Source organism: Dipodomys spectabilis, unplaced genomic scaffold (assembly GCF_019054845.1).
Source record: "Dipodomys spectabilis isolate Male_0828 unplaced genomic scaffold, ASM1905484v1 ptg000108l, whole genome shotgun sequence".
NCBI classification, from domain to species: Eukaryota; Metazoa; Chordata; class Mammalia; order Rodentia; family Heteromyidae; genus Dipodomys; species Dipodomys spectabilis.
In genome coordinates, this window is record NW_024870785.1 from 7242698 (window position 1) to 7254845 (window position 12148).

General features: G+C 40.2%; 1 protein-coding gene across 2 annotated transcripts in view; it reads left to right on the top strand.

Annotated features, from left to right (window-relative positions):
• Positions 1–11902, top strand: part of Sqor (sulfide quinone oxidoreductase) — a 43787-nt gene extending 31885 nt beyond the window's left edge. For both annotated transcript variants that reach the window (XM_042687950.1, XM_042687951.1), the window contains exons 7-10: positions 3527–3710; positions 9005–9072; positions 9862–10040; positions 11581–11902. In XM_042687950.1, coding sequence (XP_042543884.1) covers positions 3527–3710; positions 9005–9072; positions 9862–10040; positions 11581–11638 — 489 coding nt within the window. In that variant the 3' untranslated portion in view covers positions 11639–11902. The remainder of the gene's footprint in view (positions 1–3526; positions 3711–9004; positions 9073–9861; positions 10041–11580) is intronic.
• Positions 11903–12148: the final 246 nt, after the last annotated feature.

A 12148-nucleotide genomic window follows, 5' to 3' on the forward strand; every position in this document is an offset into this window, starting at 1 on the left:
AGTACTTTTATAGAGGCAGGACAATTAAGAACAAAATGCAGGACATCTGGAGAGGAATACTACTTTACACCATTCTGGCAACGGTGTTGGCAGTGAGCAAGCCTCACACTCCTACATCTTACTCATTGAGCATTTAAGGATAAAGCATTTAAGAAAAAGAAGATTTTAGGTGAACTGGAGATCAGCCTTCTAAACATCAAAACGTCAAATTTAACACTTTCTAGCTCAAGTTCTTTCTCAAATTGATTGTACACACCGTTCCTTTCTTAAATGGAGCACCATTAAATATCATTAAAAATGTCACTAACTCAGGTCTATACTTAACTAAAATATTTAGAAATAACCTCAAACTTAGAGAAATAGTACAATGAAAACTGAGTAGACCCTAGATTCACATATAGAATTGTATACAATTTGCTTAGCTTTATCATTTGGTCTCTATTTATATGCTTTCATGTATGTTTCTATTCTTACCATTTTTCTCAAAGAGAAATTGTATGCATCAAATGTTGTTCATCTTTATTCCTAAAGACTTTGTGATAAACTTTTAAAGATGGTTATTTTCCTATAAAACCACAATATTTATCAGCTCAGTTAATTCAGCACATATACAATATTTTATTGTTTGTATACCATTTTGTTGATTGACTAAACAACATTTGTGTCATTTCCTCCTCTTCAGTATAGGCTACAATCTAATTTTTTTTTTTTTTTGTTGGTCATGGGGCTTGAACTCTGGGTGTGGGCACTGTCCCTCAGCTCTTCAGCTCAAGGTGAGTGCTCTACCACTTGAGCCACAGCGCCACTTAGGATACAGCCTAGAGTCAACAAGTGCATTTAATTGTGGTATCTCTTTAGGTTCCTTTAGTCTGGGATGTTTGTACAGACTTTTTTTTTTCTTCTATCATATTGACATTTGTAACTATACAACTGTCCTTCCATCACTTAAAAAAAAAGAATGTTCTTCATTTTGGGATTGTCTGTTTGCTAGTGATTAGTTTTAGGCTATACTTCTAGACTGGACAATTTGCATAAGTAATGTGTTCTTCTAGGAATCACATTTGCACATACATAATGTTCATTAGTTCATTGTTGATGATGTTCATTTTGATCATTAGTCAAGATATAGTCCAAGATATGGTTCATTTTCTCTCATTAATAAAAAAAGTCCATGGGGGATATATTTTAAGACCATACAAACATCCTACTATTTGAAATCTCTCCATATACTTGGCATCCATTCATGATTCTTACCTAATCTTACTTTTACTAATGCAGTTGCAAAGTGATTTTTCTAGCTCTACAATTATACCCACATTTACCATTAGAACTTGGCATTTTGTCAGTAGTAACTCTTTGCTGTTTTTTTTTTTTGTTGCTGTTAAATTAATTAGAAACTGGTTTGAACTCATGAATTTAATTTTTTCCCAGAAGTGTATTATACCTTAACATTATGCTTTAATAATGTTGGTATTCAAATTGTCTCAAATTTGGTTAGTAGGAGCCCCTTCTGGCTCATGTGTTCCTGTGACATTTGATCATCCTGAATTTGTATATGTTAGTGATCATTTTACAAAGGATTTTTTTCCCCTCTATGTGTTTTTTTTTTTTTTTTGCCTGTCATGGGGCCTGAGTTCTGGGCCTGGGCGCTGTCCCTCAGATCTTCAGCTCTAGGCTAGCACTCTACCACTTGAGCCACAGCGCCACTTCCAGCTTTTCTGCTTATGTGCTGCTGAGGAATTGAACCCAGGGCCTCACGCATGCAAGGCAAGCACTCTACTACTGAGCCACCCTCCCAGCCCCCCTCTATGTGGGTCTTAAAAAATTAATTTCCAGTTTTCCACCTGCTAGGAAGTTGTGACTTTGGAAAGGTCCCTTCAGCTCTGCTTCTTCTTCTTCTTCTTCTTTTTTTTGGGGGAGGGGGGCGGGCTGGTCGTAGGGCCTGAACTCTGGGCTTGCGCGCTGTCCCTCAGCTCTTCAGCTCAAGACTAGCACTCTACTACTTGAGCCACAGGGCCACTTCCGGCTTTTTCTGCTTAGGTGGCGCCAAGGAATTGAACCCAGGGCCTTATACATATGAAGCAAGCATTCTACCACTGAGCCCTTCCCAGCCCACCTCTAGCTTCTTTTAAATTGCAGTTTTTACTTTTTTATTGGCTAGAAAACTGTAGAGCTGAACTTGTTAAATTGTATGTAAGGTGAAAGTGAATTGGCTGTGAATGAGGGTCTAGAACATACTTTTTGTGAGCAAAGTATGTGTTAGCTCGAGTGTAGGGAATTACTATGTGATTTGTTTCCTTTTCCTTTGGTTCTCAGTTGTTTTCTGGATAGTTGAGGTTGTAGGTAAGACTTGGATAAGTGAATGCTTATTGCTTTTTTGCGAGGTTTGAACTGTAGAATTCCAAGGAAGATATTCTTTGATTTCCACTCTCGAAAACTGAATTTTAAAAAACATCATCAAAGGCCTTCAAGCAGTGGCTGTCAAACCTCTCTGTGTTGGAGTCACTTTTAAAATGCCCTGATGTCTGGGTCTCCCCAACAGAGATTTTGATTAATGGGTTTGGATTGCAGACTGAAGATGGGAGTTAAAAAGAACAATTTAAGACTGGAAAAAAATACCTTTCCCCTCTGCTTTTCTTAGCAAAACCGGTACTGAGCCCCCTTTCTACTTCTCCACAGTGCTAGATAATTTTCTTCTCATTTTCATTTTCTGCTGGCACTTGAAGTCATGGTCTTGCACTTGCTAGGCAGGGGCTTTCCCACTTGAGTCACACCCATTCATATCATCCTTAAAAAATGTTCATTTTAGGGCTGGGAAGGTGGCTTAGTGGTAGAGTGCTTGCCTACCATGCATGAAGCCCTGGGTTCGATTCTTCAGTACCACATAAACCGAAAAAGCTGGAAGTGGTACTCTGGGTCAAGTGGTAGAGTGCTAGCCTTGAACAAAAAGAAGCTTGGGGACAGTGCCCAGGCCCTGAGTTCAACCCCCAAGACTGGCAAATTTTGTTTTTCATTTTAAATGGATGATTTGGCACTTTTCTTTATGTGTTTTGTAATGATGATCTATATTTGGAAATGTTGCTTGCTTACCAGCCATGATACATGCCATTTACAAGTTTCAGAAACTCTGAGTACTTCCTTCTGGAATAAAAGGGAAGTACCAGACATTACAAGTTGGCAGCTAAGGATCAGAGACAGAGGAACCAAGCTATATCACTCCTTAAATTTAGTAATAATAGAAACATCAATGGATTCTTTCAGAGTATTAGTGAGCTCTACTGTAAAGCCTCGAGGTCCTCATTGTCTTAGGAGCTCACGTGGGCTCAGGGAGATCGGGTCAATCCAGAGGCTGACAGCTGTTTAGTTTATCACCATTCTCCATGTAAGGTGTTGGACAGGGTCTAAGCACTAATTTCATAGTGCTCCATGCAGCCAAAATAGAGTACATAGAGTAAGAATGGTGTGGGAAAAGCTATAGGATATATGAATATTGAAAAGATATAAATTTGGGTGCTCTTTTGTGTAGTATGAAATGCTTCATGTCACACCACCAATGAGTTCTCCTGACGTCCTCAAGAGGAGTCCTGTGGCTGATGCTGCTGGCTGGGTAGATGTAGACAAAGATACTCTTCAGCACAAGAAATACCCGAATGTGTTTGGGATCGGGGACTGCACCAACCTCCCCACGTCGAAGACCGCTGCTGCAGTAGGTAGGACACCCAGCTCCGCTTCCCTTTCTTTCCAACTGATGTCTTCCTAAGGTACCATCCTAGCAGCAACCAAAGTTTGTTTTGAACAACATCCCATTAGTAATGGGAAAAAACTTTTGTGGCAAATATGACTCTGACCTGCCTGAGACAGAAGCAAGTTGTCAACGAACCCAATATTGTACGAAGAATTATCTTTTGAATACTTTTCCCCACCCCCATGATCATGTCTGCTTTTTCTGGTCCCCAGGGCTTGGTGTCAGGGCAGGGGGCAACAGAAAGAGGGCATTTCACCGAGCCCTCTGGAATTCTGCTACTTTTCACAATGCCAAGCTTTTGTCGCTAGTATTCATAGCCCTTGTGCCAGGCAAGTTGGTTGTTTTTCTTAGGCTTGAAACACCTAAAAAAACAAGGGAAACATTTGTTTTTCCATAAAATGCATGCAAGTCAATGGAAGTTTGCAGAGTAGAAAATTGTTCTGTTGAGACAAATACAGTGGAGCATGGCCTGATTGGTACATGATTAAGATCTCAGTCTGGAAAACGAAATTCTTTACCTTGCTGTTCTGCACTAGCAGTGATGGGGAGAATTGCCTTTTAGATTCTGTTCTCTGCAGACAGGAATTGTCTTTGGATGCTGTGAAATGTGGACCTTCCTGCTGATGGGTAGTGTTGTGCTTTGTGGGAATTAGATACGTGCAGGACATGTTATGTTACTTTCACTATTTCAACATTAAGAGAGACTTTTCTTGGAAATCTACTTTTCATTTTTTAAAAGTCTTTTTTTTTGTGATGGTCTTGGGGCTTGAACTCAGAGCCTGGGTGCTGTCCTTTGACCTTTTTTTGCTTAGAGCCAATATTCTACTATTTGAGCCACAGCTCCAATTCTGACATTTTGATTAACTGGATGCAAGAGACTCATGGACTTCCCTGTCTAGGCTAGCTTTGAACCATGATCTTCATCTTTCAGCCTCCTGGGTAGGTAGGATTATGGGCATCAGCCATTGGCACCCAGCTGGTAGTTTTCATTATTAATTTCAAAACTCTCAAAGAAAAGCTTGGAAAAGAGTACAAGAAATACACATGTGTCTTTTGGCTCTTAACCAATTGTTAATATCTTGTGATATTTGCTCCATCACTTTGTGTGTACTTTTTGGCTGAGTTATTGAATGAAAGTAATGTTTCACTTAGCTTTTTAGCCTATTTCTCTGAGGTAGAAAGGACATTTCCTTCCTTTCCTGTAGGATCCCTATCAAGCCCAAGACATTTAACATTGCATTAAAAAAAATCCAGTGTACTATCCAGTTTGAATTTTCCTGAAAACATTGTTTGTGGCACCCCACTGGCTTTAAATCCACCAGCCTGACACAACACACACTAAATTGGTTATGACTCTAATCTGTGTGTGTGTGTGTGTGCACGCATGTGTGCTCACACACTTGTGTAGAACTGAGGATTGAATTTAGGGACTCATACTTGCTAGGCAAGTATTCTACCACTGGAGCCATATATCTGGTAATTTTTACTTTTAGTTTGTTTTCTTGATAGGGTCTCATGCTTTTCCTTGGGCTGAACTGGGTCCTCAGTTTTCTTACTTCCTCCTCTTTTGGAGTACTTGAGATGACAAGTGTGTACCATCACATCAGGCTTGACTTTGAGGTAGGGTCTTGCTGTCATTTGCCTAAGCTGGCTGCAAACCATGATCCTTCTATCTCAGCCTCCTGAGTAGTTGGAATTACAGGCTTGAACCACCATGCTTGGGTTTTGGTTTCTTTCATTCTAGACCAGGTATTTCATGAAACTGCCATTTTTTTCATTCATAACATTTGTCTTGTATTGTTGTTGTTTGTTGAAAAAGTTCTCTCTATGTATCTCAGGCTGGCTTTGAATCCTGAACTTTCTTCCCTTTCTCTCCTGAGTTCTGGTATTATGGGCATTTATCACTATGTCTAACAGACATGGGCATTTAAAACTCAAGGTTGTATTATTTTGTAGGTCATTTCACAATTTAGAATTGTCCAGATGTTTTCTTATGGCTGTATTTAAGTTAAATGTTTCGGCAAGAATTTTGATACTTGAGACTTACATACCTCCAATGGAAGTACCTCAGGGCTTGTCCTGTCAAATTTATCTTGTCTTTGGTAAAGCTGGATTTCATCGTTGGTGTTCACGGTCTCCTCCTTCTCCGCCCCCCCCCCCCCAGAAGAGGACACCTTTTCTCTTTGTAATATACAATAGTCTGAGATGCCGTAATTTGAGTTGATATTCACTTAATGTAAGCCTACTCCATTTCTGTGGTAGAAATGCCTGTGCTATGAGGCCCTGCTTATCCAGCTTTTAGTCTCTTCCAGTGAACAAACATTTCATTCAGTGTTTGAGATAGATAATATTCCTGTTTGAGATAGGTAATATTCCATATGATTAAGCAAAAAGTTAGGTGAAAAGTCTTGCTCCAAGACCTGCCTCTCATCCCCAACCAGGTAGAGCACATACTTGCTGGTTTTTACATCTGTGTTTTAGCATCTAGTCTATTAAATGATTGCCCTAGAATTACTAAAACAGTCCACTCTCAGTTTACTTCATTTGCACTCATTTTATTTCAAACAGTACTGTAGAGAACGTTCTTTGTCATTCCAATGTGTGGATATCTATTTACTCATTTTTTAATGTCTAAATACCTATTGTTCTAGGTTTCCCCAGACAAATCTGCATTTCTTACTACATTTGTGTTGTGTTCTTTTTTTTTTTTTTTTTTTTTTTAATTTTATTTTATTTGAGAACATACTGTACAGAGGGGTTACAATTACATGGGCAGGATAATGCATACATTTCTTACCAAGCATTGCAGCCTCCTCCTTTGTTTACCCTTCACCTCCCTTCCCAGCCTCCCCCCTCCCTCCCACCCAATCATACCCCCTCCCCCCCCCCCGCCCCCCCCCCCCCCCCCCCCCCGACATTGTAAAGCTGGTTTTGACATGACTTTTTGTACTTCTCATTGTTGCAACAGGTCCACCTGAATCCTTAAACGACTTGTTTGTCCCCATCTCCTCCACATGTTATACTGACATCAAATATAGTGAAAGCGGGGGTTACACTGTGGGGGAGGGACATACAAAGCAACAAAGAAATAATCTTATAAATGCGTTAGAATGTGTTGTGTTCTTAAGCAGCGCCCACTCTTATTCCATACTTCCCTCCTTGGGTTTACTTGCCTCCCACCCTCTGTCCAGACTACTAAGCAACTGCGAGTGAGATCCTGTCTTACTGTGTTGAATGTGGCTTTCCTGTAGCTCAGGCTTCTTTCTTTGCTTGTTTCTGTGCCAGGATTTTCCCTTAATTGCCCACAGTACAGCCAAGACAGGAAGTGGCATTTATCAGAGTTTGCTGAAGGCCTGAGCATAATAGAAGAGGATTATCACACAGGAAAGAAACATGACTCATGTTGGCTTGTACACATGCACACTTTCAAGCTGGGCATTGAGGACGGCTTCCTAGGCTCACAGGCCCACCCTCTCAGCATTGGTGCCCCTGGTCAGCTTCTTTCCTTTTCCGTTGACCTTGATGCCCTGGGCAGATCCTCAGATCCTCTCAGTGCAGATCCCTCAGTTGTGTGGCCTCAAAGATGAATAAAATTTTCTCCAGGGAAGCATGATCTTTGGAGATATTACTTTGCCCACAGAAAAGACAGTCATTTAATAGTTGTAAGCAGATCTAGCTATCCCTTACTTTTTGGAGCTTCTTCATTCTAGAAAATAAAAACAAAACAAATAAACCTCATTGCTTTTCTGATTTGAGTGTCAGCCAACTATAGTTCAAGCTAAAATGTAGTATACTGCCTTTTTTTTTGCAGCTGACTACAGAATGCTTTCTACAGATTAATATTCATCATCAGTTCAATGATAGGAGACTAGTTCTCATTCTAGAAACTGTCCTCATTCTATAAAGATTCCCTTATTCTATTAATGAGAACTAGTAAAACTACATTACAGAATATTATCATACTTGGCATTCTAGCAATAAGATTTTTTTAATGGATTTTTTAACTCTTGTTATATAATATCTTTGGTTTTAGGCCTCTTGACCCACAAGGCCTAAAAGTTTTCTTTGCAGGAAAACTTTTATGACCCCGATTTTGGGGATTATTCTTGGATGAACACTTTTTAGTATAAAAATAACTTATTTTCTCTCAAAAGTAGATCTAGAGATCTATCTCTAGAGCCACAAACTGCTTATAGCTTTAAAAGGATACTCTTCACTAGTCAAAATTGAACAAAGGTTGGGATTAGTTGATATCAGGAATTCTTGCTAATGTTTTTCCATGTGAAAATCCTACTGTGCTTGCATTATAAACACTTTTTATACATCAGAGGTGTACACAAGGAATATTTGCAGGTGAGTAGTTAGGATGTCTGCTCTAAAAATATTCTGAGAACAAGTAGCACGTGTGATGGGATGGTTGCAACAAGAATGACAAAGTTTGGACATTTTCTTAGTTAAAAAGACAGTGTCTCCACTCTGCCATTGAAAAAAGCAAGCATATACAATCTGGAAAGACTAATGTAGACACATATCTATATCTGTCTACTCCAGCTTCAACCAGAGCAGTGTCTTAGACAGTCAAGCCGTGTTGTGCCTGATTGGAAAATCTAAGCCGGGAGCAGATGACTTACACCTGTAATCCTAGCTTCTCAGAAGGCTGAGATCTGAGGATTGTGGTTCAAAGCCAGCCCGGGCAGGAAAGTTCGTGAGACTCCAATTAACCACCAGAAAACCAGAAGTGGTGCTGTGGCTCAAGTGGTAGAGTGCTCACCTTGAGCTGAAGAGCTGAGGGACAGAACCCAGGCCCAGAGTTCAAGCCCCATGACCAAAAAAAAAAAAAAAAAAAGAAAGAAACAAAAAGAAAATCTAAGGCCACCAACCTAGGTTGCCTGCAAACAGCAACACAGAAATGTCAGGATGACCTTAAACTACTGGGAACCCAGACAAATTGATGTCATCAGTCCCCAAGAAGACAGGAAATGTGTTGAGGTAGGGCCATCCTTACAGCCTATTGGAGAGAGTTGGCTCTTTCAATTCAAACCAAGAGAAACATTTTTGTGGGCCTTTGATAAATTGAAGTACTCCTGGAGTCAGATCTTCAAGTTGTAAGAAGAGTATTGTTCTACTTACAATCTAGAGGAAGGATGGAGGAATGGAGTCTTCCTTACATGTTTATACCAAAGTTGTTTGTAAATCTATTTTCATGGAGAAGCTAAATGTGCTTTGTTTTTTTCTCTGACTTTTCTATTTCTCTTATAGCTGCCCAGTCAGGAATACTCGACAGAACAATTTCTCAAATTATGAAGAATCAAACACCAAAGAAGAAGGTTTGTATGCCTAGTAAGAATTACCACCTCCCAAGCTGTGTGAAGGTAGTGTTCTCCCACAGTTTTTGGTAGAAACTAATTTCACTAGTTTATCCAATATGAGGATTTTGATTTTAGCCTTTTATGCCATTTTTTCATGACAAAGTTTTTTATATTTTCTTGTGTGTGTTTGTGTGTGTGTGTGTGTGTGTGAACTCAGAGCATTGCAGTATTCCTTGGCTTTTGTGCTGAAGGCTGATGTTCTACTACTCAAGACACACCTCCATTTCTGGCATTTTTTCTGGTTTATTGGGGATAAGAGCTAGCATTTGTCTCTCTGTGTTGACTTTGAACAATGATTCTCAGATCTCAGCCTCCTGAGTAGCTAGGATTATAGCTGTAAGCCACTGCGGTTGGCTGACACAATTTATATCTTTTTTTTTTTCTTTTTTGTCTGTGTGGGGCTTGAACTCTGGGTCTGGGTGCTGTCCTTGAGCTCTTCAGCTCAAGGTTAGTGCTCTACCACTTGAGCCATAGCGCCATTTCTGGTTTTTTGATGGTTAATTGAGATGAGAGCCTCACGGACTTTCCTTGTCCAGGCTGGTTTTGAACCGCGATCCTCAGATCTCAGCCTACCAAGTAGCTAGGTATAGGTGTGAGCCACCAGTATCTGGCATAATTTACAATTTTTAAGTATAAAATGTTAGTATATGCAAAAAAGTATAACTTCAGAAAAAAATAAATTCTGAACTGTCTGTATACAACAACGACAAAAGCTTCTTCCCAGCTCAGTCTTTCTTACAATTTTAGTATGATGGCTACACATCATGTCCACTGGTGACTGGCTACAACCGTGTGATTCTGGCGGAGTTTGACTACAGAGCTCAGCCAATGGAAACTTTCCCCTTCGATCAAAGCAAAGAGCGACTTTCGATGTTCTTCATGAAGGCTGACCTGATGCCTTTCCTGTATTGGAATGTGATGCTCAGGTGAGTGTATCACCTGTCCTGGTGTAGAGGATGCACCTTTTACTGCATTGCACAAAGTTGTGCAGGTGTGATTGTTTCCAGGAGCCTTCCAGCTTCCACCTAAAGCAACATTTGCTAATGGGTTCCAATTACGTGCTATTTTATTATGAGTTGATGACTGGCGCTCTGAAAGGATGCCAAGCCTCAGTCACACTTAGGAAAGAGGGCTGCCCTGGGTAAAGAAAAAGTTGTGGCAATCTACCACGTACAAGGGGTGTAGCTTCTTCTTTACATTATTAGCAGTGATTAAATCTTCTGCTTAGCATGTTCTGGCTCTCTTTTGCTGTTGGATAAATATTATTAATAATAATAAAATACATATTTTCCCCATATCAAGTACTTTCTCATCTGTGATTTTATAGTTGCTTTGACTTTATTCAGGGAAAAAAATAGAAATAACCACAAGCAGGCTTTGGAATCTGACCTGTGTCTGAATCATGCTTTTACCATTGACTAGCTGTGTGTTCTAGGGTAAGTTACTTCAGCTCTCTCCATTTCATTTTCTGCAAAAGGGAAGTAAGGAAAGTAATATTGCCTGCCTTCTAAGATGGAGGCTGAGCTGATACATACAGGGCTAGGTGATAGTAGGCACTGTATAGATAGAGTAATATAAATGAGTAATTCCTCTTTGTTACAAAACAAAACAAAACAGTGATCTTTCTACTCAAGTTACACGAGTTAGCTGTGTGCTGTGTGCTGGTGCCTTACACCTGTAGTCCTAGCTACTCAGGAGGCTGAGATCTGAGAATCGTGGTTTGAAGCTAGCCCAGGCAGGGAAGTCTATGAGACTCTTATCTACTTAGAAAAAGCTGGAAGTGGTACTGTGGCTCAAGTGGGAGAGCATTAGCCTTGAGCAAAAAGAAGCTCAGGGACAGAGCTCAGACCCTGAGTTTAAGCACCAGGATCATCACTGAGAGGGGGCGGGGAGATGGAGAGAGAGAGACAGAGAGACAGACACAGACACAGAGAGACAGACAGAGAGAGAGGATAGAAAGAAAAAAATAAATTACATGAGGTTGATTGATTCAGGATATCTATGCCAGTGTTCCTCAATCAAGGATAGTTTTGCCCCCAAGAGGACACTTGGCAATATTTGGAGACAGTTTGGTTCTTACAGTTGGAGTGAAACTCTTGGCATCTAGTGAGCAGAAACAAGAGATAGTGCTAAACTTACTGCAGTGCACAGGACAGCCATCAGAATAAAGAAGTACCTGGTCCAGAATGCCAATAGCTGAAATTGAGAATCTCTGACCTCCCTGGAATTGATGAACAAGTGAAGGAAAGGAGCAATTTAAACATGGCAGATGCTTTCTACAGGTTTGCTGAGTGGTCTGGATTCATGGAGGAGTCAGTGTTCAAGCTAAGATGCAAAGCAGGCTGTACGGGCTCTCGCTACCTTGCTAGCAAATCTTAGTATAATTCCTGGCTTCACCTTTAATATCTTTCTGGCTGAAGTCATCTAGTTTCTTTTGTCTCCAATAACTTCTATTATTTTTTACAGGGGATACTGGGGAGGACCAGCCTTCCTGCGGAAGTTGTTTCATCTGGGTATGAGTTAAGAATGGCTCGATGCTGGTTCTCTTTGGATGGCTTCTGGGCCTAAATCCAGTCATTGAATGACCCAAATGGCACAAAGGACTCAGAACCTAACCCTGTAAGGAGTTTCTTGCTGGATTTGAGGACCTCAGTACTTTAAACAGCCACTGTATGGGCAGCTCAAGACGGCTTTGACTTTTTGGAAATCATCAAATAATAGACTTGAAATAATGAAATCATGAAATAATAGACTTCTATTTTCCAAATAAAAGTTTGTCATTGATTGATTTCTATGAGAAAATTCAATCTTCACCAGTAGGAGCAAAAACACACTTAGGAGAAGAGGCTGGTGTTGGTGGGTTAACTAACTTGTTATCTGCTCTGAGTGTTCCATAGCTAAATATAACTTTATACACATAATTAAGTCACAGCAAAGAATAATTCCAGAGACGACATTGCTTTAAACACAGTGGATGGAAACCCAGAACATGACTGCTTAAAAGTTCTAGTGCTAGACACAGTAGGTTGGATTG